Source organism: Lupinus angustifolius, chromosome LG07 (assembly GCF_001865875.1).
Source record: "Lupinus angustifolius cultivar Tanjil chromosome LG07, LupAngTanjil_v1.0, whole genome shotgun sequence".
In the NCBI taxonomy this organism is placed as follows: Eukaryota; Viridiplantae; Streptophyta; class Magnoliopsida; order Fabales; family Fabaceae; genus Lupinus; species Lupinus angustifolius.
The window spans coordinates 12248865-12276433 of NC_032015.1; the positions used below are offsets into that span (position 1 = coordinate 12248865).

The following is a 27569-nucleotide window of genomic DNA, read 5'->3' on the forward strand; positions in this document are numbered from 1 at the left end:
GTATTAAATTATGTATGTGCTAATAAAAATATGACATATCAATTAAGTCTTATTATTATTCCTATTTTTCTTCATTATTATCACCGGAACATATGAATAGCATAAACCAGACATCTTCCCATGTATTAAAGTACATTATTGAGCAACTAAAGAGAAAATATGTATACGCCTGATAATATAAGAGTTTTTTATATTATCATTAATGTTAAATAAAATTAATAATAAATAAATTATAGTTGATATACTGATTGTATATAAATTTTTTATACCCCAATACATAAATAATTAGATTCTTTTATAAATAGTAAACCACAAAACACAACACATTGATCTAATGCTACATTGAGTTTCACGATCACTCGAATCAAGGTGGTGGTGGTGCTGGTTTTGCGTGGTGATTATTATTTTGGTGTCTCTATCCATTGTCTATTGTTATTGTTAGTTATACAAAACACATAGAGAGATGGTTGGACCTACAAGGCCTCAGTTTGTTCTGTTTGGATCCTCCCTTGTGCAGATGAGTTTCAGCAATGGTGGTTGGGGATCCATTCTTTCTGACATCTTCGCTCGCAAGGTATTCTAACTATACTAACTATTTTATCTCTATTCATTCATCCTTGAACTTTTATATTAGGCCGTCCTTTGTTTTTCTTTGTATGGATAAGTTAATAATGTTGTTTCTTTGCTTGTCATGAAAAAACAAACTGTACCCATCTTCTTCTTTTCTCTAGCATTTGTTTTTATCAACAAAAGACCATATCTTATGTCTTATTATTTATGTCATTCTATGTATCATAAGAAAGTTACGTTTGATCAGAAAAATATTTAATAATTAAAATTTTAAGTTGAATATTTTTTTTCAACTAATGGATTGACACATATTATGAGATAAATTGAACCTACCCATTTTTGATATATCAACTTTGATTTCTGAGCTCCATCATGTTTGCTTATTCTACTAATAATCAAATCATGCGTATTTCTTATGCTTTGTTGTATTATATTATAACCATTAGTTGAATTCCTTTTGGGGTCCAGGCATCCCTAAAGGAGAAAAGAATAAGAAAGAAAACTAAGAGTGTGTTTGGATTGATGAAAATGGATGTAAAGGAGTGGAATGATAACAGGTTTCATTGTTTAGATTGTTTAATATATAGCATATGATGAAATGGAATGGAATATGTCCACCATTACATACAATACTTCTAGGTTCTTCCCTCGGAGTTTGGGGCTATGGGATGGAATGAGATTACACCAACTATTTCATCATCAACTACCCCATTGGACCGAGCATGACTGAGAAGCCTTAAATTATCGGGAAGTTCCATTGTTAATGAGTATGAGAAGAGTGGAGAATTACAAGCATAGTTGACAAGATGGCGATTTACCTCGTGGGATCGCTCAATCCTACGTTTTTTAGGGAGCTAGCGAGTCACAAGTCTTCGACAATCACGATGTTACCGGCGCTCGTTAAATCGCCAAGAAAACCGTGAAATCGTGAAATCGCCGACGATCTAGAAAAGGGAGGAAGATTAGAGAAAGAAGCAATAGTTTCATGATTCTTGTGGTTCATTATACGAGATCTGGAAGACTGGAACATAGAAAGATGGAAGAGGATTGAAGAGAAGAACGTTGATGCAGAAGAAGAGAAGACAAAACGGTTTAGTGAAAACAAAACCTAAACCCTAACAATACCATTCAAATTCTAATATGCGGGTCAAGTGAACAGGGCTTTTCAGTCCAATAGGTTTTTTTCTTTCTTTTAAAGATAATGGGCTTACTAAGAACACTTAACTACTATCTATAAGTTATTATTAATTAAAAAAATGTTTTATTTTTAAAATGGTATCCATATTTTTATGTCTATGTATGTTTAAATTATTTTTCTAATGTTTGGTAGGATCTTACGATCCGTGTTACGATTATATATTTTACATGTTCATTTTTCTCTTCCGATCTTATGTAAGATCTCGATCTTGTCAACTATAGTTACAAATGAGACACCACATATTAAATCAAAACGATAAAGTAATAATTTTATGAGTATTTTTCACTCATAAACTCTTTCACAAATCCTCTCAATCCAAAACATAGAAATCAGATTCATTGGTTTGATGGGGAATCATGAATCCATTCGCGATGCATTTGTGAACAAATACATCTAGATTTACATATTGATACTCAATCCCAAACAAACCATCATATCATAAGCAAGTTAATAGTCCTAACAAAAAGCAGAGAGAGTAAAGAAGGAGAAAAGAGGAGGTAACATATAGAAACACTTGAGACAACAACAAGAAACATGCATAGGGAAGAAGGGAAAAAGGAAAACCTACAATATAAATGACACTCTTTAGTAGTTGAGTTTGTTTGTTTATGTAGTTTAATAAAAGTAAATGAGTTTAATTAGTTAATTATTTTTTATTTTAAAAAATATAATAATTGTTTATTTAATTAGGAGATCAAAATTTAAATGGCTTCTATAATAATTTAAGTTGTTTATTTATGTATTTAATTAAAATAAATGAGTTTATTTAGTTAATTATTTTTTAATTTTTAAAACATGATAAGTGTTCATTTAGTTAATAGATTAGAAATAAAAAAAAAAAAGACTATAACAATTAGAATGTTCCAAGCTAACATAATATACACCCCACATATACTAGTACAAACGAGTATACGAGTACCACTATTAATATGGAGTGAGAACCTTATGTATTGAGCCACTCTTCTCTATTCCTATGAATAAAATGTTGTGGAGGTTGTCCATATGGTTGTGTTGATGCATAAATTACTAATTGTAGGCAGACATATTGTTGAGAGGATACAATGGATGGAACTCGAGACGTTTTCTCAAAATCCTGAATGAAGTTTTCCCAAAGGTATGTACCTAAAAAAGAATCACTCGTGATAATAACTGCATTGTCTATAGTCTAAACTACTATTTTAATTTGCACTCTACAACTATAATATTGTGGTTTTGGGAGTCTCTACAATGACATCATGACTACATTTTCTTACAATTGTGGTAAACGTATCATAACTTTAACAACAACTACAATTTAAAAAACTGGTCCAACATTATGAGTTACATTTCAACATTATTGTGCCTACATCATGTGATCTTCATTTTTTCTACTTTTCAGGATAATGTTGTGCAACCTTCTCTTGTTATTGTTTATGTTGGAGGTAATGATTCCGTGGGTGCTCATTCATCTGGCCTAGGCCCTCATGTGCCTCTTCCTGAATATATTGAAAACATGAGAAAGATTCTGATTCATCTTAAGGTATTTCATCTCTGTCTCATTTTTAATTACCAGACACTAAACTATTGTAATATGGAACCTAAATTATTGTTTAAAAATACTATGATTTTGAAATGTTTGTTTTATATATACTAGCATGTTGATATGCACTGTCGTATCTGTCAATTCACAATCCTATTTTGCGACTATATGTCAATATGTATTTTGTATTCTTAATTTTTACTTTGCTCTATCCTTAGTATGTTATATATGGTTAAGGTTGATGATTAAATAGATTAAAAATAAAAATTATCATTCTATATTTCAAAGTGTCTAGTGTAGTTTAGTCAATATTTAAATTAAATATAAATTTGTTTTTAATAATAATAATTCAAAGTAATGTTTAAAATTGTACCAAATTATAACCAAAATGAAATAAATAGAAAAGTAAACCTTAATGAGAGCACTTACCATAGAAAATTGAATGCTAGCATGCTCACAACAATATATCATCTACAAATGTTAAAAACTTTAGTCTTTAAAATCATTAAAAAAATCCAAAGCTTAGAGTTTGGTTGAAAATTTGCATAGACTTAAAAGTAATGACATAATGATTGAAGGCCATGACAAAATATATTATATTCTTAAAGTAATTAAAGAAATACTGTTCATAGTACAAAAAATGTTAAATATTGTTTGGTTGAAATCATTTATTTCTTTATATGAAACTAGTGTGTAAAGGCACTTCGTGCCTGTTAGCGAATATTATATGATACTACATAGTTAATTTTTATATATTTCATTTTTTGAAATAAAATATATTTGTTGAGTTTGGTGTACTTTATATTATATATTTTTTGTACTTATGATAATGTTTAATTTAAGGTGAGATGTGGTTAATTGATGTATTGGTGGTAGTTGTTTAAGATTATATAGTTTTTTTTTGTAAAAATTAAATAATGTTACAGACAATATATGAAATAAAAATTACACCATGAAAAAAGTTATTTTAAGTTTTGGTTTTATATATAATATAGATAACATATCTAAAATAGTTTAGTTTTAGAGTTAAGATATAAATTCATGTCAAGAAAACAGTTTAGTTTGGTTGAGATCATTATATTCATTTATTTCTCCAATGATAGCCATATATGCATTTTTTGAAGGAAAATATACTCATAATTTAATGTGACAATATTTACTGCCAGAACCTCTCTGAAAGTACACGTGTCATTGCACTAAGTTGTCCACCTGTCCATGAAGAAATAGCGTGTGGAAACACTAGGTAACATGAAGATATTTTTCTTTTACATTTTCATCTTTGTATTTGTGTTCAAATGATACATAAAGTTCTAATGATATGATTCATTTTCCTTTCTTTTTTTTAGTACAATATTTAGTAAGCTGGAAAGAACAAATGAATTATGCCAAAGCTATTCAGAAGCATGCATAAATCTATGTCAGGAACTGGATGTAAAAGCCATTGATCTTTTTAATGCAATTCAGAAGAGAGATAACTGGATGAATGCTTGTTTTAAGTAAGCTTCTTCTTCAACTCTTTCCTTTATTTTTTCACAAATAAAATGAAATTAAAGAATTTAGTCATTCTGGAATATAAGAGCAAACAATGGTTGTTTGAATAACAACATTCATATTTTGTTATTTACTGTGTCGTTTTTATTTTTACTTTTGTTCTTAAATAAGAATAATTGTTGGTTGTTTTTAACCAATGAAAAAGGAGGAGAGAGGTAGATTTTATGGGAAAAAAGTAGATGTTGTGGGACCCAAATAAGAATAAGAATGATGTTTGTCATTGTAAAAAAATAGATGTTGTTCTTATTTCATATGAAGATATAATAAATTATAAAATAATATGTAAGACCCAAATAAGAATGAATATGTTGTTTGTATGGATGCTCTAATTGTTTAATATCCAAAGCCTTCATGTGCTTGTTTTCTTGGCAAGAAATTCTAAGCTTGCAATCATTCATCAGAAATGTTTATTGACTGATACAGATATTCAATCATGTTAAGTGTTTTAGTCTGAGTATATGAGTAATGAACATTTCATAACGAGTTGGGAGATATTAGAGCTTATCTAAATGTTGAGTCACTTACAAATGTCTAGTCCTACAAATTTTATATTCTAGATGTCTAGTTCTAGACATGGGGTGTGTGCTAAGTGTTATAACCCTACAATATGTTTAATTTGTTTTCATCTTTCATGAGTTTAGGAGTGATGGTATCCATTTAGCAGAAGAGGGTAGCAAAATTGTGGTAAAGGAGATACTAAAAGTGCTTAAGGAGGCTGATTGGGACCCATGCCTACACTGGAAGTCAATGCCTACTGAATACGGAGAAGACTCACCCTATGATCTTGTTGCTGTTGATGGCAAAACTACATTGAATCCTTCTGACTGGACTTTTCATAGGGAGGTTCAGTGGGACTAGCTTCCTAGATTATCAACATTTCATTTGTTCTGGTCTCACCTGCCAGAGCCCACAGTGCAGCAGTTTTCTAAGGGAAATGTCACAAATCATGTCTCATATATGGTTCTATCTAATGATAACGAAACAAAAACATAATAATAATAATAATGAAGGTTTAAATTTTATAATTGACATTATGTTTTTATTGACGCGGGATAATGTATGAGACAGAATTTAGGACAACAGATTTGTGTATGCTATTTTCTGATTCATGTTTTGTTTAGACATGTTGATTGGTTATTTGGTGACAGCATTGTTTAGATATACATATTGATTAGTTATTTGGTCAAAGCATCATGTAATGGTAGCTAACAAAATAGATAAAAATGCATTGGTGCTGCAACTGAAAAGCTTTACAAGTCACTAATCTTGAGTGACATAAGTATAATGTAGTGAATGGTTATTGCCAATCATTGGCAATTTGGGCCATGCTCATGGGCCCGTCTGCACGTTTTGGGCAGGCAGAGTATGAAAGATATGTCCATCCAGTTTTAAAATGTCCGTCCAATATACTCTTTTCACTTACGGACATTTCAAACGAGCAGGCAGAGCGGCCCATAGACATCAATGAATACTACAATAAGAAATTTGATAGTCCAAGTATGGCAAGAGTAATTCATGTTCTCATCACTCGAATACAATATAACAATTTCTCAAAATATAATATCTTATTAATTAGCTGTATGTCAGGTTTATGCAAAACAAGGTGTTATGTTTTGTATTTTGAATCACAATATCACACCGCGCATCCATATAATCTTAAGTATGATAACATGAATATTGCATTGTTTCAGCAGTAAAATAAAAAACAAGAGATAATATATAATATCTTATAATGTTCCATGTACTAGATTATTTTTAGTTTTCTTTTTTTAATTTAGAGCAGTCTGCAAGTCCACCCTGTCCATATTTAGCCCACCTATGGCTTATTTAAAAATGGGCATGTCCATGTCCGCCCTAATTTTGGTGGGCATTGTGTGGGTATGGATAAGACTAGAGGACAACCCTAATTGCTAATACTAGTTATTACTTAGCATAAGAGAGAAGAAAAGTTAAAATCAATAACAAACCATTCCTCATCATAGTGAAACATAGGCATTGCCAAGGTAGCATAGCAAGGTTGTTAAATCAATGGGAATAGAAGATGATAGTTATACTGATTTTGTAACTAACTCCTATAAAGTTGAGAGCTTAAGTGAACAAATGGAGTTTTCATAAATTAAATTGTAAACTGGACCTTAACTTCTTAGAATATGAGTGTAATATCTATGTAATATAAATACATGAATGGTGAATGATGAGTGTGTAAAAACTTGTAAACATTTTTTGTTTAGAATCCAATGGAATCAAAAACACTGAAAAGGTGAGAGAAAAAAGAAGATCTAAGAACATTGAAAAAACAAGTAATTATGTCTTATGAGGATTTACTCTCTCTTTTAATAGATAACAGAATGGAAATGGTGAAGATATAAATACAAGTGATAATAAACCAAACCAGCAAGGTGCACTTCAATACAAACACTTGATTAAAATCCATGGTGGAAAATCTAAAGGTGATATGAAAGAATTTCTGAAAGTTGATAGTAAAGTTAGAAGGGTAAGTTTGAGTGAGAAGAAACTCAGAATTGCTTCTGATTCTGAATCTCATGGAACAGAAATTATTAGCTACCAATTGCTGAAAAGATGCTTAGCATTTTTATATCTGACAACACGTTTCATACGTCATACACTGACTTAAACCTGCCACATGACTTCAACAATAACAATCAAGCCTTTATTCTACTAGGTGGAGTCGGCTAAAGGAACATTGCAAATAAAGATATTGAAGGTTAGAACACTCTTACTCTCTTTACTAGAAGGAAGAATTTGTTCCATCATATTTGAACATTATCATGAAAAACCATAGGTAGAAGTATATAAAAAGGACATACATTATTTGTCCTGTTCCAATTTCTTGTCTCAGTCCAATAAAAAAGTGTCACTGAATTAAAAAGAAAATTCTAAAAACATAAATTAACATTTTTATATTACTTTGATAAACCTGATTGGCCCAAGAAATAAAGACATACCATTTGTTGTTCATATAAAGGATATGGCTTGAAGTCATATTTCAGTGCAACACACTTTGATCTATTCTCTCCACCAGACTTTTACACTAAGGTCAGTTGCATAACTCTCCATATATTAATTTTAATGAGATCTCAGCTTGAAAATGTTGAATAATTAGTAGCATCATCATTCATCTAACTATATGGTCTTTTGGATTACTATGCTTGAAAAGAATTCTAACAATAAGATAAGATAGAATTTTGAGGCTGTCTTCAACACCAAACAGTTTTGTATTAGATGTTTGGTTTTTGATTTTGTGTGCCTATGGACATTGATTTAGGATTATAAAAAAGTTTTAATGGGAAAACTATTTATGTTATTCTCAAGTTTGGCTGAACGAAAGTTTCTACATACTCCTTCCACTTGCTTTATAAGTGAGTGAGGAGGCATCATGAAAATGCTAGCACCCAAAAAAACTTAATTAAATAGTTAAAGTTTTAATACAACATAAACTAACAAATGATAAACATGATTATAAATAATTTGTAAGCACCATATTTTTTTTCTCACAAAACCATATCATTTTGACTTCTTTTTAAAAAATTGATTGAATTAATCGAGTCAAATCAATGCAATTGAGTCATTGATTTTATGCTTAAATCAACCAACTCAAATAGTTCAAACCAACTTTAATATGTGATTAATCAGATGTGCAACCTGAACCAACCAATTGTTTGATTTTTGGTCGTTACTATGATCCAAACCAAGTTTAATAAGGGCTAACAATGAATTGATCAAACATCTCTTATGAGTATGACTGATAATGAACCGAACCAACTCGATTTTAAAACTCAACAAGTTATTTGATTCGAAAACTTGGTTCATGAACCAAATAATTTAAACTTAAGCTAAAAATTGAGGTTATTAAATAAACGAGGCGAAATTGAGCCGAATATAATTAGACTCGTTATATTCATAAGTTCAACTATATATAATATATGTATATATACAATATTTAAATTTATACATGTTAAATATATCTTCATATATACATACTTGGAAAATATTTTATAAGTAAATAAATATAATTTTTTATATTAAATATATTAATATATATTATATATGTTAAAACTTAATATAAATAAATTTAAAAGTTTTATTTATCTTTATATATACATTTGTATGAATATAACTCAATGAGAGTGATATTTGTTGTGAGAGATAATCATGCATTTCAAAAAGATTAATTCATTACTCAAAAGTTAATAAAAATTATTAATAGTATAAAAAATGATTTATGTTTCAAGTCGGTAACAATATAAATTTGAATTGTTAACTGCTTGAAAATTAGTGAATTTTAATAAAGTTAAAAAATTATTGGTATTAAACTCAAAAATCAACTCATCTGATCTCTGAGGAATTTCTACTCCTTCCCACGTTACTTATGATCTTCACACATGGGAATGGTTTATAAAAGAAATTATCATATTTTAATTTTTGTTATAAATAAATCTCCGGGAACAAAAATGTGAAAGTGAAACAAAGAAGTGAAACACTGTCAATAAGAATGACGTCATCATTAAACAACTACCCACCTCAGCCACTCTCCGACTCCGACACCGATTCCGACGGCGGCGATCCATCCTCCACCTCCCTCCGCCGCCACTCCGATCTCTCCGATTCCATTTTCAAATCTTACTTCCAATTCACCGGTCACTCCTCCTCCGCCACCGCCTCCCCCTCCGACCTCTCCAAAATCCAATCTTTCCTCACATCTTCTTCCTCCGGCGCTCTCTCATGCCTCATTTGTCTCGAACGCATCAAACCCTCCGATCCAACTTGGTCATGCTCTTCCCTCTGCTTCTCCATCTTCCACCTCATTTGTATCCAATCATGGGCACAACAATCTTCCAATCTCTTCGCATCACGCGCCTCCACGCGCCTCCCAATATCCCCCGAGACTGCGTCGGAGACTGCAATCTGGAACTGCCCTAAATGTAGGGTGGAGTACCCCAAATCACAGATCCCAAAGGGGTACTTCTGTTTCTGTGGGAAACTCAAGGACCCTTATAGTGATGATCCATGGGTTTTGCCTCATTCATGTGGTGATGTGTGTGAGAAGCCATTGATGAACAATTGTGGGCACCGTTGCTTGTTGCTTTGCCACCCGGGACCCTGCCCGGCCTGCCCGAAACTCGTGAAAGTTCGATGCTTTTGTGGGTCTAATGATGATGTTAGAAGGTGTGGGTTCAAGGAGTATTCTTGTAATAACCAATGTTCCAAGTTGTTGGATTGTGGGGTTCATGAGTGTGTTGAGATTTGCCACATTGGTGATTGTCCACCGTGTCGAAAAATTGGTGTGTATAGATGCCAATGTGGTAAGAAGAATGAGGAGAGGGAGTGTTTTAATCGCGTTTATCGGTGCGAGGAGCCGTGTGAGAAGAAGCTTAGGTGTGGGAAGCATGTTTGTGAGAGAGGTTGTCATTATGGAGAGTGTGGTGAGTGCCCTTTACAAGGGAAGAGAACTTGCCCTTGTGGGAAGAGGGTCTATGAAGGGTTACCTTGTGATGTACCTGTGCAGGTGTGTGGAGACACTTGTGGTAAGATGCTGAGCTGCGGGTATCATCGGTGCCCCGAAAGGTGCCACCGCGGCCAATGCGCTGAGACTTGTAGAACTGTTGTCAAGAAATGGTGTAGATGTGGCAGCCACAGGAAAGATGTAAGCTTTTTTCAACAATGTTGTGATATTTTGATTTGAAGTTATGACAAAATCGTAGTTTTAGGCAAATTTAACTGAACTTGGCATAGGTTCCTTGCTGTCAAGATTTGGTATGTGAAAGGAAGTGTCTCACGATGCGGGATTGTGGGCGGCATGCTTGTAAACGACGTTGCTGTGACGGGGATTGCCCTCCCTGCTCAGAGGTGAGTGCCTGTTTTGTGGCTATTACTTCATTTCAGCATTAGATTTGTAACGTCGTTGATCAAATTTCTTTTGTTTTCAAAAAATTATTAGATATGTGGCAGAAGGCTTCGATGTAAGAACCATAAATGCCCGTCCCCATGCCACAGGTATGTGATATGTCTCGTTTCAATCTTCATAAGAGGTTAGGAAACAACCAACAAGTGTAAAATGGGGGAAATGAAATACTCTCTTTTACGGTTTGATGTTTAAACTTTTGAGGATCAATTTCATGATCTTAACATGGGGTGGAAATCTGGTTAGCCTAATCACTTCTTGGGCGGAAAACTTGATCGGCTGATTTTTTTGGGCTGTGATGTGGTCTGGCACATTTACCTTTTCTCAGCTTACTCAAATGTGACTACCAAGGTCATACAGAATGGATCGAGAGGGAATAAATTATTATTGTTATTTATTTAAAGAAAACGTTGACTTGTTCATTGATCAGTTATGAAAATTGAGACCTAATTGGCATCACGGGCATATTATATGGGCAAAAATTAATCTGTAACTTGTCAAGCTTGTAAAGTATAAGACAAAGTCACGATATCCAATTTTGTTCTTGCAGTGGTGCCTGTGCTCCTTGTCCAATAACAGTGACAATTTCATGTGCATGTGGGGAAACACATTTCGAGGTATAAGTTTGGCTATAATGATTCTTTCTGTATCTTAATAGAAGCAGGATCCTATGCTATGTGATTATTGAGAAGTCTCATTTTATAATTGTGTTTCTTGTGTAATTTGGTAATCTGATTCCTAAAACTTGACATTCTTCAATGGAAATTGTTGTGTGAACACATGTATGTAAACAACACCATTAACTGTATAATTTATAGAAGTGGATGCCCTTATGATTTTGGGCTCATTGGCCACTAGTAAGTTTGACCAGCAGGTACGTTTAGTGAAGAAAAGTTAGCTTCTAATGGTGTCACTCATTTCCAAGTCAGCATCAATGGTGAAATCTCACCGAGTTTTGAGGATATGACCAGGAGAACCGAAGTACCAAATTTATTTTTGATGAATGTCATTGGTGATAATGGTCATTATGAAGTTTGAGTTGATTTGGGGCACGCGAGATTTTGATGTCTATTCAACATCATATCAATTTTCTCTGCCTAATATGAGCGTGTTTTATTACGCTGATAATTCAAAAATGAGGCGAAGTCAAAACAAATATGGATTATATAAAATCAAGGAGGGCTAGTGTTGTTAATGTATGCAATTTACAATGTAGTCAATGTTGTGCACGTTGGTATATTACCTGTGATACTGCTAATTTCATAGCATTTTTTTTAAATATATAAGAGAAGTTCTGAGGTCAGATAATTATGGAGATACTCAAATTATTGCGGTTACTTTTTTGTATTTGTATTTTAATTTGTGGAAAATGATACCCATATTTGATCTTGCTGATTGTTTATGTCAATAAACACACAAGTACACTGGCAATACACATTCTCTCTTATTTCTTCCCTTGTCTGTGTCTGTTTCTGTTGTTTATTTTCTATTTGTCAATCTGCCACTATTATCTTATATATTCCTCTCTTGATCTTGATGCTATATACTTTTTTAGTTTTTTCTAGATCTTGCATAAATTATCTGTGCTGAGTGATGAATTGTGTACCAGGTTCCTTGTGGTACTGAAAAGGATCAAAAGCCGCCTAAATGCCCTAAACGATGTCATATTGCTCCTTTATGCCGGCATGCATTAAAATGCAAGGTAAAATTGGTTATTGGCCTATGTTGTTGGAGGCATTTGCATTTTCAAGTACATATGTATTGAAATTTGTGTACTTAGATGAAGCTATGATAGAAGAACAAAAATACAATTCATTTTATGCCTCTTAATTTCTGCCAATGGTATTAATGACATGTCTTTAATAGGCTCCTGTTCCCTTCTTACTCTGATTATTTTTTCAACAGAACCATTGATATTTGAAACCAGCTAATTCAAATATCCCTTGAGGGGTTGATATGTTTTCTTTGATTTCCTGATGCCGGACACACTTAATATACCGACTAAATATTTCTTAGTACAAGTAGTACAAATATATTGGAAAAAAGAGTGAGATATTATGCAAGATAAATAATCTACATGCAAGTCTTAAAACTAATTTTTTCTTGAAGGATCTTAATTAATCACCATCATAAGATATTATTGTCTGATTGTGAACGTTTTATCTGAATATTGAATAATGTGATAAAACTTTTGCTATTAAACCGAAGCTTATTAGATGAAGTGTAAGTTTATGATTCTATGCCCTGTACTTCAATCTTGAATTAAATTTATTTTAAGTTGCTATGTTGTTTTTTTCTTTTTAATTTTATTGATCATTTTGTTCAGACATGTTTGGTATATTGGAGTATATTTTGAGATGATTTTGATGTACTAAAATGAATTTAATTTGAAAATGGGTGATAAAATTTGATTGTTATATGAAATAATTTTTCATGGTGTATTTTAATAGGCCTTTTTTGTGTTTCTCTAGATCTGAATGATTACAAACCATACATAAATATCATCATCGCACTTGTCTATTTGTTAATTTGAAAGAAAATATGTGTGAAATTGCTGGCTATGTATCCATTTTTCTCACACAACAAATATTATTTTGTCTAGCCACACAAATGCCATTATGGAGCCTGCCCGCCTTGTCGGCTACCTTGTGATGAAGAATATCCATGTGGCCACGCATGCAAATTAAGGTTTGAGATACTTTTCTCTCTCTATATATATATATATATGTAAGACCGAGTTGTCACTAGGTATCATTTTGAAGAATTTGCTTTAAATAATTTAGACTCCGGCATTTAGGTTTAGATAGAAAGTCCAAAAATGTGGATTTCTTTGTCTCTACTTGTATCTAGAGTCTTGACAAAGTAGTGCTTTTGTTTCATTGAAGTCTTGTATCATATGATTTAACCACATCAGAGCATATATTTAGTTTTGTAGTTAATGCCTTACCTTAACACTGTTTTTATATGATAAGGTGTCATGGTGCTAAACCACCTCCTAATCCGGAGTTTACTCTCAAACCAAAGAAAAAGAAGATTATACAAAATGAATCTGTTCCTGGTACTCCATGCCCTTCTTGCCCGGAACTTGTGTGGAGATCATGCGTTGGGCAACACATCGGAACAGAGAGAATGGTTTGTTTTGCTTGATCTTTAAAGCTGCATATCAATATATGAACACTTGGCACCCGAGATTATTTTTAATGGTTGTCGAATAACAACTTGCATAAACTGCTTTCGTGCTTTTAATGATTTATTTTTCTTTTACATGTGTTTAGATGGTCTGCTCTAATAAATCACAATTCTCATGTGAAAATTTGTGTGGAAATCCTCTACCATGTGGTAATCATTATTGTACTAAAACCTGCCATGCCTTGGAGAGCAAGTCTTCCGTGAACCAGCTACATAGAAGCGAGCCTTGTGAAGATTGTTTTCTTTCTTGCCAAAAGGTGTTAATCTTCCATAATTCAATTGTATTTTACTCTTTCTATTACATTGGTGTCATCTTCATTCTTGGGTTGTATGCGTTATCTACGTATTATTGCTTGATTGAGCAAGAGCATGGGCACGTGTCTATTGGACACAAAACAATCTTAGCTATTAGATTTCATTGAAGTAATTTTAACAAGGACCTCATTGTCTTTTTAACAACTACTTTTAATAAATCAAACGGTTGATATTGTTTGTGTCCATTGGATGCGTGTCCATACAAGTTATTATTTTCTGGAGTAAGCGAAGCCAATGAAGGATTTTATTTGTCTTCCAGCGTAAAATTGCGAAACTCTCCTTTTCAATTTCCAGAATCATTACTGATTAATTTTCATTTGACATGTAAAATCCATTGATCAGGAAAGAGAACCTAGATGTCAACATCACTGTCCTCGGCCATGTCATCCTGGAGATTGCCCTCCATGCAAGGTGCTCATTAAACGGTCATGTCACTGCGGCTCAATGGTCCATGTTTTTGAGTGCATATACTACAATACCTTGTCTGCAAAGGATCAAGAGGCTGTTCGTTCATGTGGTGGGCCATGTCATAGGTAATTTAGAGGCTGACAATTTTAGCTTTTTTTCTTAATCTTGTTTCGGGCTTTCGGCACAATCGTAAGGTTGTTTGCCTTGTGACACGAAGTTCATGGGTTCAAATCCTGGAAACAGTCATTAGTAAGGCTGTGTACATCTACCCTCTCCGGACCCCACTCGGCGGTAGCCTCGTGCACCGAATTTTTAGTTAAAATATCTGTTAGACTTTTGCTCTTCTCTCGCTTCTCCTTGTTTCTCTGCTGGATTAATTAATACAATTAAATGAGAACCTTCTTGGTCGAATTGGTTTTGCAGAAAGTTACCAAATTGTACACATTTATGCCCAGAGACATGTCATCCTGGTCAATGCCCAAATCCTGAGAAATGCTGTAAAAAGGTACTGTGAGATTAAATAGCAATAACTTCATGGCTTTGTAGATTATAACATTGTATAATTAGCTAAGGTGTTGTCTAGCTTTTGCATTATACTATTCTATCTTTCTTGATCCAATTTGTCTTCTGAAATATGGCCTCATTTTTCACAAGGTCACCGTTCGTTGCAAGTGCCAAACATTGAAAAAAGAGTGGCTATGTAAAGATGTTCAAGCTGCATATCTTCGCAATGATTGTGACTCAAGTGATATACCAAAAAATCAATTCGGAGCTGGACTTATTCCTTGCAATTCTGAATGTAAGATTAAAGTGCAGGTTGCCGAGTCGGAACTACAATTGCGTAAATCTAGAGTCACAGAGGTAATTGAGTTTCCATTAAAACTTTCTTTGTTTCTGTCATCAATGCAAAGTTTGGTTGGACATATGCAAATTTAATCTACTGAAATGAGTTCATTATATTATAAATTATCTTTAGTTTTTAGACATTTCCACTTCTTAGATTTTACTCATTACCTTATTCCAAGAGTGGCTTTAACTTTTGCATTTCATTATTTTCATTAAATTGCGGGCATGCTTATGATTGAGCTGTGCAGTGTTAATGTCAAATACTGTTGTAATTATTGAAGGTTAAAGAGCCAGACAATGAAAAATTGGTTCCAAAACGAAGAAAAAGGCGGGAACGGGTACTAGAATCAACGGAAACATCAAAATTACAGGTATGTTAAGAAAAGAGTGATTTCGAAGTTCCAACTACTTTTCTCTCTTTGCTGACCATGTATGATTGTTAATCAATGAACAGAAAATTATTTCCAGAACGAAGCAACTTCTGCTGTATGTCTTTATTTTGGTCATACTTCTTGTTGCTTCATATTATGGTTACGAGGGACTTTTACGGCTCAATGATTGGATGAATGAAGTTGACGAGCAACGACAAAGATATTCTCGCACCAAATGATTATTTATCGGCCGGTTACTTAGTAGGGGGAGTTTTGTCGTCCATAATCGTCTCATCGGTCCATGATTGCCTCTCGTGGTTCAAAAAATGATTACTTTTCGGCTGTTTGCTTTATTTTTTTCCCATCCATCAAGATATAGTAACATAAAGTTAGAGTATGGTTTGAATTCTTGCTGTAATGAATGGTAATCTTACATTCTTTTTCTATAGCCAATGAAATAATCCCTCAATGAAACTAATATACATGCTAAGAGTTTTACTTGATGAGTGTTTGTACTTTATTGTGGTTTCAATCAATTTGCATTGGTCCAATACTCTTACTAGACATAGGTTATTGTATACTAATGATTGTGCTTGCATGATAACTCAAATATATTATTTGTTTGTGGAGTAGTTGTTGGATGAAACTTTACCATCATATATGCCCTGTATTTATTGATTTGCTATTGTTTTTCTCTTAAAATGAATATTAATTTGTTTGTTTTTTGTTGGATTGGTCATGAAGCAGCAATAAGAATTTCCCAGTATCAATGGATTGGGTTGACCAACAAGGTATTGGTCTAATGGTATAAGGATACATTGAAATCGTAAATCTTATACTAATCAAATGTTCGATTCTTAGAAGTGAGACTTGTTAAAAAGGATAGTCACATATCTCCGAAAGGAATTAGTTCTTCATCCTATATAATATCATTTGTTGAACCACCAGGAAGTAGTTGATAAGCTAGTTAAACCATAAGACCATAATAAGGTAGTTATTGAGGTTGGGGTCAGAACTGAATAAATTAACTGATTAAATTGAAATTGTTTGATAATAATAATTGATAACTTGGGATGAAAAGCACCTTTTTAAGTCATAAGTTATTTCAAATAGCTTCATAAGCTATGTGAGGGAGTTTATCAAATGCAACATTATAAGCTCGTAGAAAATAGTACTTTTTTACCCAAAAAATTATGATAAACCTTAAGAGTAAGGTTAAAATAAGTTTTCTAGTTCAAAATATTTTCCTCCCATAGACTTCAAAACATTTTGTACATGCATGAAATGCATGTAGTTAATGTAAGAACCTTTGTAACATAAATTAACATTTTTTTCTTTGCCATTTTGATGTAGAAAACATTGTTGATAGCAAAAGGAACAAACTTCCTTTGAAAGTATAGCAGAGTTGTTCTTTAGAAAAAGATACAATAAATATTATGTTGACTATTGCTTGTATAGATGACATAAGAGGCCATTCTTAATTAGAAAGAAGCTTGAATTGTCATTAGAGAGAAGCTTATTAGACATTGTGATCCTTCAGAGTGTATTAATATTGGACATATAGGCTTTGTTATCATGTAGTCCGTTTCAGGGTTATAAAAACTAGTTCGTGCCGACCGGTTCAACTTGTAAACCGGTTCCAATATTGATACAGTCATACAATCATACCGACCAAAACCAGTCGAAACCATTTATACCTGCCAGTTTTCAATTGAACTGTACCGATCATATGACCGATTCTATTTAAAATTAATTTTTTAATGAAAATAAAAAAGTTATTGATTTTCAACATTAATGTTAATATATTATATATTTATATCTAACTTCGTTGGTGTGCGGTTTAATTAGTGAACAATTGATTGAACCGCTATACCATTGTACAGTACCCTAACCAGTTTAATAACTAATACGGTATTAATAACATTGGTTCGGATACAAAGCCGATGAAGACTTCAGATAATGGACCCTAGAGTGAGATATCGGCCCATATATGCTTATCTGAAATGGACAAAATAACATTCATTAAATGCTAGATATTATCAAGAATAATCATAATAAGAAGGCAATGAAAAATAACTTTATCTTGTTATATTGTCCTAGTGAATTGGCAATATTCTAGAGGTCATAAATACCCACAACCAAGTGTAAACGTTCTAACTTTTTTCTCTTTTGAGACAACTACATAGTCCTTGTTTTTGCATATAGAACATTAGCCCCCATTGTGCAACACAACAAATTACAAACCCCACAAACCAACATGATGTCCAATTAACTAAACAACGACAAGACGAAGCAGACGTGTTCGTCATGCCATACGACCCCATCTTAACTATGAGTAGGTCTACCTCTAGAAGACCCTGCTTGGAGAATTGTCTCATGCTCATGCATAGCAAGATTATAGAAGTTTTGATGGAACATGTTGATAGCCTCTTTGAGGGTCTCGAGACTAGGATGGTCGGAGTTAGGGATCCTCCTAGATGGGTACCAATAAATATGAGCAGAAATGCAAGGAGTCCCCTTGTGGCCCCAAACACGAACCTCCTCCTGCCCTAGCAACGAGAGATTGGACTTCGGATGACGACGAGATGCAACTACCTAAGGATCACCTAGCACATATCATAAGAAGCCCCTCTCGTCGTTCTGAAAGGGAACTTAGTCATGTTCTAAATAGGGAACATTGAACTCAAGAGAACGACGAGATCGAAATACCCAAAAATCGCTGAATTTTATCTTTAGGACTCCCACTCGCCGACCTAAGAACGGGCCTCATCAAACCCTACATAGGGGAGACTGGACGCGGGAGGATGATGAGATGGAGCCACCCTAGGTCCACATGAACGGAATATGCTCACGCTAAGAGAACAAAAGGCGGGATTCAATGGCAAGGTTGCTTCCATTTACAAGGAGGATCATGGAGGGCCCAATTCCGATAGGATCATGAAGCAGTATATGAAACTGGATACTCCAGAAACAAATTGAAGATACACAAAAATAAAATCTATGATGTCAAATGAACAGCTTCTGCCTTTCCAAAAAATATAACTAAGAATTTTACCCAAAAAACTAAGCAGGAATTTAAACACCAACATTTATAGTCCCGCAATGTCAACTGGAAGCTGGAATCCCTTGCCGTTGGAACCATTCACGCGTGTGGAACTTCTCATGGAGCACATGCCGAACACTTTTTTGGTTAGAGAGATACTTGAGAAGTGGAAGAATGACATCTAGGAGCTGAAAAACATGCAAAATAAAGACGAAAAAATATGATGACTAAATCATAAAAAAACAGTTGGATAATTTGGATTTACAATAGAGCAAATCTGTGTACCTGTGTGTCATGTGGTTGACCAGCAGAAAATGAGATGCATGGAATTCCATTGTCTGGTTGCAATAAAAAGCTGAAGGGGTTGTTGTCTACGATAACAATGCGGGATAGATCCTCTGATATGCAAGTAAGATCTTTCACATGTTCCCGATATTCCCTGTAAGCATCAAGAATTTACGACACTGGTATTATTAGTAACACATTCATCCAGAAGAAGACTCTAATATAAACTTCAAGCTTCAAAAACATTGAGCACGAAATAACTTCAAAATCGACAAGGGACTTACATTGTTCATTACTTTTTTGGTTGAGTAAAGGGGTTCCTAGCCGAATCATATATTTTTATTTTTTGGTGTATCAAGGGCATCCTACCAAAAAGTCAATCCCTAATCCCTTTGAAGACAGAGATAACAGAAGTGGGTATAACCTCTCTCTAACGAAGTCTTCTCCATGCCCATGGTCAGGGATTGAACCTCGCATGCTCAATGGACCCAACTATGTCAGGCTTTGTTGGTCTAATCATAATTTTTTTGGTGAAATATGTTTTTAAACATATTAAAGAAACATCATGTTCGCGGAAAATTGTGCTAAAAATAAATGAACCATAACAAAAATTATCAACAAAAAACACATAGGCAGTCCCTTGCATCGGGTGCAACAGAGTCCAAGTGATATTATGACAGTACACGATGCAACAAATATGCGCTAAGTATAGGAGTTTGTTTCTATTTGTGTTGCCAATATTTACTAATCTCCAATTCAAGTTTTAGACAAATTCAGGAAATGAGGAATAGAATGCAGAGATTTAAGTATGAGAAAAAGCAGTAACATAGGACCACAAAGAAAAACTAACTACATAAATATGGCCTGGTGGATAAGAACTGAAGAACATACGTGCTAATTGTTGAGGGCCGATAAAGTCGTCGACTAATCCGATTTTCTGTGTCTATTCTGTCAACAAGGGGTCTAGCATAACCTGCGAGAATTTATAGATGGATATCATTAGAAATATAGCAAACAACACACACAGAACAAGGATTCATAATAGGAGCTTAGTTTTTCGGAACAAACCTTCAAGACCAGCAGTAAACAGCACAATGTCAGCAAATTGACTAACTTGTCTTAAGAATTCTTTCAATCCAGGGCGTTCAAAGACAGTAACAAGACTGGTTTTCGGTTTTACATCTACCTCCTTGAAAAATGAACATTCCCAAATTATCCCATGTGAAAATATAATATTCTAGCACTACCCGAGCAATCAGATATGAGTAATAAAGTAACATACTTTGTCAGAAGATACACATTCCAGCTCGAACCAATTCAAACCAGCTTCAGTTGCTTGAGTACATAATGAAGCTGGCAAACTTGAGGTCTCATATGCACATACCAGTGTTTCATCCAAGTCAAGCACGACCTACAAGTGCACAAATGTTATTAGAAACTACATTAACTGAATTTTTTTATTAAATTGGAGCAGAAGATCTAGAGTTGGTGATGAAGGAACAGAGAAAATAACATAAAAGATTTAAACCTTTTATATTTTGACAAAGCTGATAAAAAGGGACAAAATTGTGCACCATATAACAGTTTTTCATTCATGATTCCTGCCTCACATAATATTCTAACTGGCATGAAAGTCTTCTATTCATAAATTCACTCCAGAAAGTTTATTCACTTGAATATTGAAAGTCAAAACTCTGTGCACTTCATATTTTTTATCCAAACAACAATAACATACAGTATTACATAAGTTTACATTGCATTATTGCAGTCTCTGACTTCAACTAGACAACTACCGACAAGGTGTTGGTCTAGTGGTGTAAGACTCCGCTAGATCCCAGGATGACCAAAAGGTCAAAGGATCGATTCCTGGGAGCCACACTTACCCAAAAAGGGTGAGGGGATACTCTTGGTAGTACCCAAAAAAAACTAGACAACTACAAATTGAACTCAATCTTTAAGCTATGTTGTATACCAAACTTGACTAGGCAATGAGAAAAGCAATGCAATAAAATGAATAAGAAGGCATAATAAAATAGAATGATCTGTCACAAGCAAATTAAGGAAGCGGTGCAGGACACTGCAAGATAAGAACAAAGCAAGACATATCAGAATTATCTCCACCATGAGAATTCAAAAATGATAGATTTTAAGCATCCTGGTAAAAGTAGAGTTAATATAATGCGACAATATCCACTTAACTCTTGGAGTTTAAGCAACAACAAATGTTTCATTTAAGCCAAACATGGATGACTAACTTCTGTAATCGTGTTTTGCATCACACGCCGAACTAGACAAAGCATTTCAAAGCCACTACTAATTTTGTTCAGACACTTCTAAGGCCTAGATAAGAGGATAGTGGTCAAACAGGACAGATCAATACCATCCAATGAACGGAAAAATTACTATTGTAATATGCTCCCAGATTCACTCACGTTACCTGTTCAATGATATATATCTACTGCAATAAGTTTTGATGCACTCAGGAATGAGCAAACCAAAACTTTTAAAACCCAACTTTTACTCAATGGTGTTCCCTTCGATATGCAATTTTTTGACATCTCTTCTGGCACTACTTAGATCAGAGTCAATTGTCATGATATTAAGGTCCACAGACGCAACTATGACCATAATATCATGACAATTTTGGTAGCATCTGAGACCACATTTGCAGCTGCCTTAGGCGCGCGCATTATCCCATAGTTGTTAATAGTTAAAATAAATGCAGCGTAACGAACTTAAAACAACAACCACAATTTAAACTACGAATATAGAGGCGCCTCTTTGAATTAACTTATTTTAGGTTCAAAACAGCTCATAATGCAAATCTTAGGGAAGAATTGCGAAAAAAGCTTAATTAAGCCCTTCTTCAATAAGCTTTTCCAAACAAATTAAAAAGAACTTATGACATTTCAAAAGCTTCTCTGCTTATGGAAATGCCATAAGCTATTTTCATAAACTAATTCTAATTTCACAAGCTATTCTCATAAATTCATATCAATTCTTCTTCTAAATGCCCCCTTGGAAAATAAACCATGTTTCTCTATAAAATTAATCAAAACAAAAAAAAAAAACAAATTTTGCACCATGCCCAATACAAAACAATGAAAACAAACCCGATTAATACATTTTCGGACGTTCATACCGTGAGCTTTTGAAGAGGGCGGTGATCAACGGCGGCGGAGGTGATTTCAACGGCGGAAGTTGGTGGCTCCGGTGAATCAAAAGTGGGCAAAGGATCAAAGGAATTTGAAGAAGAAGAGAAAGAGGTTAAAGGGTAGTTAGTGAAGGGTGCAATTATTTGAGAGAAGATCTGAAACAAGAACCCTAACAAGTTCGACATTGCGTTCCATAGTTGTTGAGTTATCGGTGAGTTAGAAGAGTATAACTCGGTCTGAGTTAACTCGCCCATTTTCGAATCAATAACACAAATAAATGAAATAATAATCTGAATTCTGTTATTGTGTGAATCTCGTTCATGTTACTTTTAAGGTTATTCTGTTTTTTTGTTCCTTCTGTTTATTTTTTTGTTGCGCGTGTTGTTGCACGCGCTGCCAGCATGGGGAAGATTGTGTCTATGTGTCCAATTGCTTAATTCAGAATTTATTTTCATTAACAACCAAATTGAGTTGTCCATTACTAACTACCAAAAGTAATTATTATATTTTATTTTTATAGATTAATTTAATTTGGAATGACCAAACATAACTAAGTGATATTGAAATTAATAAGACGTTGATATAGTAATGTAAGATTTATTAAATTCTTATATTATCAAAAGATCAAGGTTCAATTCCGGATAGCGATAGTTGTTGGGAAGGACAGTCACACATGGATTAATTTTTTTATCTAAGAGGATGAGAAAATATTTTTGTAGTAAAAAAAATAATGAATATCATCCGACAAGCACGAAAAAAAGATAATCACACAATAAGAGATTGATGATTAACAACATTATAACAATTTCATCTACTATTAGTAAGATACATGACATCCATGGTGATAAATAGTTCATTAGGATGACAAGAACTAAAACTAATTATTTAGAAATTTGAAATGCAAGATAAACCAAAATAATTCAAAAACTAAAATCAAATTTGAAACAAGTTTTAGTAAAGAAATATATTTAAACAATTTTATTTCTCAGACATTAAATTGAATGTATTTTTTCTGATATTTACCTATCTTCTTTTACTTGAGCTATGAAATTTAAAATATTTTAACTATAATAAGATATTTTATGTAAATCAAAAACTATTTTAGACCTTTTAACTTTCCTCTCTTCACATAAGCTTTTATTGTGAAGTTTGAAAATATAACTTCTATAATTTCTTTTAGTATTTTATTTTATTTGAACCAAAAAATCTAGAAGGGTAAAAAATATGGCTGACAATAAATTGAACTAACTCAATATTCGTTCGAAATTTGACTTATTATTTAACTTGACAAACTTGATTTATGAACCAAATGAGTGGAACTAGAACTAGAAACTGATATTGTTAAATAAACGAGTTGAACTTAAGCTGAATACAATTAAATTCGTTAGGTTTTATGTTTATTGTTATATATAAACAAGGTTATATATATATATATATATATTTTAAAATAAATTAATTATTTGATTTGTTCAAATGAACCAATTTGAGTCGAATAGTTTGTAAACTTTACCCAAGCCGGACTCGAGGTAAAAATAACTTGTATCGAACTCGAGTCAAATTTTGACCTGAATAAATCTTTATCAAACTGAACTGAGCTGAATTTTGGTACGACTCAATTCGGCTCGTCTCCAATTTCATACTTTTAAGTTTGAAAGACATCTTTTAAAAAAAAGACCAAAAGAAAACAGCCCTTAACTAAACAAAGAATGATGTTGTTGATATTTTAATACACTTGAACATTTTCTTTAGCATAGACTAGTCCACTGTTTCTTGATGGGTTTCACGAACCAAGCCCAATAAAGGAAGTTGGATGAAAAGGGTATCAAAACATATAATTCATATAAAGCAAATAATTATACTAGTATAAGTATTAAAAATAACAATATATTATATAAATAATATGTATGTTCTTAACCATGTGAATGTACATTTAATATATGCGTTCTTAATCATGCAGCAAAAAAAAAATCGTATATCTCACTAGTAATTCATATAAAGCAAATAATGATACTAGTATAAGTATAAGGTGCAAAAAAACATTAGCAAAGAATTAATTTAATTTGTTGGGCACAATTTGATCTCTAAAAATAAAGTAAGAAAACAATTACTAATGTTTTTATTTGGGAACAATTTGATCTTGAAATAAAAGAGTTATCAAATAGTCGAAGATATTTTTGTGAAAATTTAATTTCACATAATTTTCTTTTTTAGGACAATTTAATTCCTAAAATATTTAAACTAATGAACAATGTCAGAAAATTTTGGAACCAATTATATCATACAATAAATTCTATAAATTTAATATTTAGACTAACGCTTTCATTGATAACATTATATAAACTAATTTTAGAATATAACTAGACAAAGCATTTCAAAGCCACTACTAATTTTGTTCAGACACTTCTAAGGCCTAGATAAGAGGATAGTGGTCAAACAGGACAGATCAATACCATCCAATGAACGGAAAAATTACTATTGTAATATGCTCCCAGATTCACTCACGTTACCTGTTCAATGATATATATCTACTGCAATAAGTTTTGATGCACTCAGGAATGAGCAAACCAAAACTTTTAAAACCCAACTTTTACTCAATGGTGTTCCCTTCGATATGCAATTTTTTGACATCTCTTCTGGCACTACTTAGATCAGAGTCAATTGTCATGATATTAAGGTCCACAGACGCAACTATGACCATAATATCATGACAATTTTGGTAGCATCTGAGACCACATTTGCAGCTGCCTTAGGCGCGCGCATTATCCCATAGTTGTTAATAGTTAAAATAAATGCAGCGTAACGAACTTAAAACAACAACCACAATTTAAACTACGAATATAGAGGCGCCTCTTTGAATTAACTTATTTTAGGTTCAAAACAGCTCATAATGCAAATCTTAGGGAAGAATTGCGAAAAAAGCTTAATTAAGCCCTTCTTCAATAAGCTTTTCCAAACAAATTAAAAAGAACTTATGACATTTCAAAAGCTTCTCTGCTTATGGAAATGCCATAAGCTATTTTCATAAACTAATTCTAATTTCACAAGCTATTCTCATAAATTCATATCAATTCTTCTTCTAAATGCCCCCTTGGAAAATAAACCATGTTTCTCTATAAAATTAATCAAAACAAAAAAAAAAAACAAATTTTGCACCATGCCCAATACAAAACAATGAAAACAAACCCGATTAATACATTTTCGGACGTTCATACCGTGAGCTTTTGAAGAGGGCGGTGATCAACGGCGGCGGAGGTGATTTCAACGGCGGAAGTTGGTGGCTCCGGTGAATCAAAAGTGGGCAAAGGATCAAAGGAATTTGAAGAAGAAGAGAAAGAGGTTAAAGGGTAGTTAGTGAAGGGTGCAATTATTTGAGAGAAGATCTGAAACAAGAACCCTAACAAGTTCGACATTGCGTTCCATAGTTGTTGAGTTATCGGTGAGTTAGAAGAGTATAACTCGGTCTGAGTTAACTCGCCCATTTTCGAATCAATAACACAAATAAATGAAATAATAATCTGAATTCTGTTATTGTGTGAATCTCGTTCATGTTACTTTTAAGGTTATTCTGTTTTTTTGTTCCTTCTGTTTATTTTTTTGTTGCGCGTGTTGTTGCACGCGCTGCCAGCATGGGGAAGATTGTGTCTATGTGTCCAATTGCTTAATTCAGAATTTATTTTCATTAACAACCAAATTGAGTTGTCCATTACTAACTACCAAAAGTAATTATTATATTTTATTTTTATAGATTAATTTAATTTGGAATGACCAAACATAACTAAGTGATATTGAAATTAATAAGACGTTGATATAGTAATGTAAGATTTATTAAATTCTTATATTATCAAAAGATCAAGGTTCAATTCCGGATAGCGATAGTTGTTGGGAAGGACAGTCACACATGGATTAATTTTTTTATCTAAGAGGATGAGAAAATATTTTTGTAGTAAAAAAAATAATGAATATCATCCGACAAGCACGAAAAAAAGATAATCACACAATAAGAGATTGATGATTAACAACATTATAACAATTTCATCTACTATTAGTAAGATACATGACATCCATGGTGATAAATAGTTCATTAGGATGACAAGAACTAAAACTAATTATTTAGAAATTTGAAATGCAAGATAAACCAAAATAATTCAAAAACTAAAATCAAATTTGAAACAAGTTTTAGTAAAGAAATATATTTAAACAATTTTATTTCTCAGACATTAAATTGAATGTATTTTTTCTGATATTTACCTATCTTCTTTTACTTGAGCTATGAAATTTAAAATATTTTAACTATAATAAGATATTTTATGTAAATCAAAAACTATTTTAGACCTTTTAACTTTCCTCTCTTCACATAAGCTTTTATTGTGAAGTTTGAAAATATAACTTCTATAATTTCTTTTAGTATTTTATTTTATTTGAACCAAAAAATCTAGAAGGGTAAAAAATATGGCTGACAATAAATTGAACTAACTCAATATTCGTTCGAAATTTGACTTATTATTTAACTTGACAAACTTGATTTATGAACCAAATGAGTGGAACTAGAACTAGAAACTGATATTGTTAAATAAACGAGTTGAACTTAAGCTGAATACAATTAAATTCGTTAGGTTTTATGTTTATTGTTATATATAAACAAGGTTATATATATATATATATATATTTTAAAATAAATTAATTATTTGATTTGTTCAAATGAACCAATTTGAGTCGAATAGTTTGTAAACTTTACCCAAGCCGGACTCGAGGTAAAAATAACTTGTATCGAACTCGAGTCAAATTTTGACCTGAATAAATCTTTATCAAACTGAACTGAGCTGAATTTTGGTACGACTCAATTCGGCTCGTCTCCAATTTCATACTTTTAAGTTTGAAAGACATCTTTTAAAAAAAAGACCAAAAGAAAACAGCCCTTAACTAAACAAAGAATGATGTTGTTGATATTTTAATACACTTGAACATTTTCTTTAGCATAGACTAGTCCACTGTTTCTTGATGGGTTTCACGAACCAAGCCCAATAAAGGAAGTTGGATGAAAAGGGTATCAAAACATATAATTCATATAAAGCAAATAATTATACTAGTATAAGTATTAAAAATAACAATATATTATATAAATAATATGTATGTTCTTAACCATGTGAATGTACATTTAATATATGCGTTCTTAATCATGCAGCAAAAAAAAAATCG

The 27569-nt window shown here is 32.7% G+C and overlaps 3 protein-coding genes across 6 annotated transcripts; 2 read left to right on the top strand and 1 right to left on the bottom strand.

The window, feature by feature from the left end:
* On the top strand, positions 305 to 21396 carry LOC109352366 (GDSL esterase/lipase CPRD49-like). 3 transcript variants are annotated; one of them, XM_019594327.1, is made up of 8 exons: positions 305 to 378; positions 460 to 574; positions 2805 to 2882; positions 3147 to 3287; positions 4454 to 4530; positions 4634 to 4783; positions 5483 to 5722; positions 21384 to 21396. In XM_019594327.1, the coding sequence occupies exons 2-7, from the start codon at positions 464 to 466 to the stop codon at positions 5694 to 5696; spliced, it is 771 nt and encodes a 256-aa protein (XP_019449872.1). In that variant the 5' UTR covers positions 305 to 378; positions 460 to 463; the 3' UTR covers positions 5697 to 5722; positions 21384 to 21396. The 3 variants fall into 3 exon arrangements, with proteins under 3 accessions (XP_019449872.1, XP_019449873.1, XP_019449870.1); XM_019594328.1 differs by lacking the exon at positions 21384 to 21396 and adding an exon at positions 14824 to 14836; XM_019594325.1 differs by lacking the exon at positions 21384 to 21396 and having other exon boundaries at positions 5483 to 5760.
* LOC109352364 (NF-X1-type zinc finger protein NFXL2) lies at positions 9292 to 16419 on the top strand. The gene is made up of 13 exons (XM_019594322.1): positions 9292 to 10503; positions 10593 to 10706; positions 10798 to 10853; positions 11312 to 11378; positions 12371 to 12463; positions 13364 to 13449; positions 13734 to 13893; positions 14037 to 14207; positions 14608 to 14798; positions 15097 to 15178; positions 15328 to 15534; positions 15801 to 15890; positions 15974 to 16419. Exons 1-13 carry the CDS (start codon positions 9352 to 9354, stop codon positions 16127 to 16129), a joined length of 2625 nt encoding a protein of 874 aa, XP_019449867.1. The 5' UTR covers positions 9292 to 9351; the 3' UTR covers positions 16130 to 16419.
* On the bottom strand, positions 18762 to 25925 carry LOC109352365 (CTD nuclear envelope phosphatase 1 homolog). Of its 2 annotated transcripts, none has more exons than XM_019594324.1 (6): positions 25586 to 25925; positions 20501 to 20629; positions 20287 to 20407; positions 20110 to 20191; positions 19219 to 19372; positions 18762 to 19121 (listed from the first exon to the last, which is right to left on the bottom strand). In XM_019594324.1, the coding sequence occupies exons 1-6, from the start codon at positions 25850 to 25852 to the stop codon at positions 18996 to 18998; spliced, it is 879 nt and encodes a 292-aa protein (XP_019449869.1). In that variant the 5' UTR covers positions 25853 to 25925; the 3' UTR covers positions 18762 to 18995. The 2 variants fall into 2 exon arrangements, with proteins under 2 accessions (XP_019449869.1, XP_019449868.1); XM_019594323.1 differs by lacking the exon at positions 25586 to 25925 and adding an exon at positions 22361 to 22698.

Bases quoted from the DNA above. Each gene is read 5' to 3' on its own strand.
- LOC109352366 (XM_019594327.1), top strand. From the start codon at position 464: ATGGTTGGACCTACAAGGCCTCAGTTTGTTCTGTTTGGATCCTCCCTT. The intron at 2,883-3,146 runs GTATGTACCTAA...TCTACTTTTCAG, and splicing joins TGAATGAAGTTTTCCCAAAG to GATAATGTTGTGCAACCTTC. The intron at 4,531-4,633 runs GTAACATGAAGA...TCTTTTTTTTAG, and splicing joins ATAGCGTGTGGAAACACTAG to TACAATATTTAGTAAGCTGG.
- LOC109352364 (XM_019594322.1), top strand. From the start codon at position 9,352: ATGACGTCATCATTAAACAACTACCCACCTCAGCCACTCTCCGACTCC. The intron at 10,854-11,311 runs GTATGTGATATG...TTGTTCTTGCAG, and splicing joins TGCCCGTCCCCATGCCACAG to TGGTGCCTGTGCTCCTTGTC. The intron at 14,208-14,607 runs GTGTTAATCTTC...TCCATTGATCAG, and splicing joins GTTTTCTTTCTTGCCAAAAG to GAAAGAGAACCTAGATGTCA.
- LOC109352365 (XM_019594324.1), bottom strand. From the start codon at position 25,852: ATGGGCGAGTTAACTCAGACCGAGTTATACTCTTCTAACTCACCGATA. The intron at 20,192-20,286 runs GTTTGTTCCGAA...AAATTCTCGCAG, and splicing joins GTTTACTGCTGGTCTTGAAG to GTTATGCTAGACCCCTTGTT. The intron at 19,122-19,218 runs GTACACAGATTT...CATGTTTTTCAG, and splicing joins GTCAACCACATGACACACAG to CTCCTAGATGTCATTCTTCC.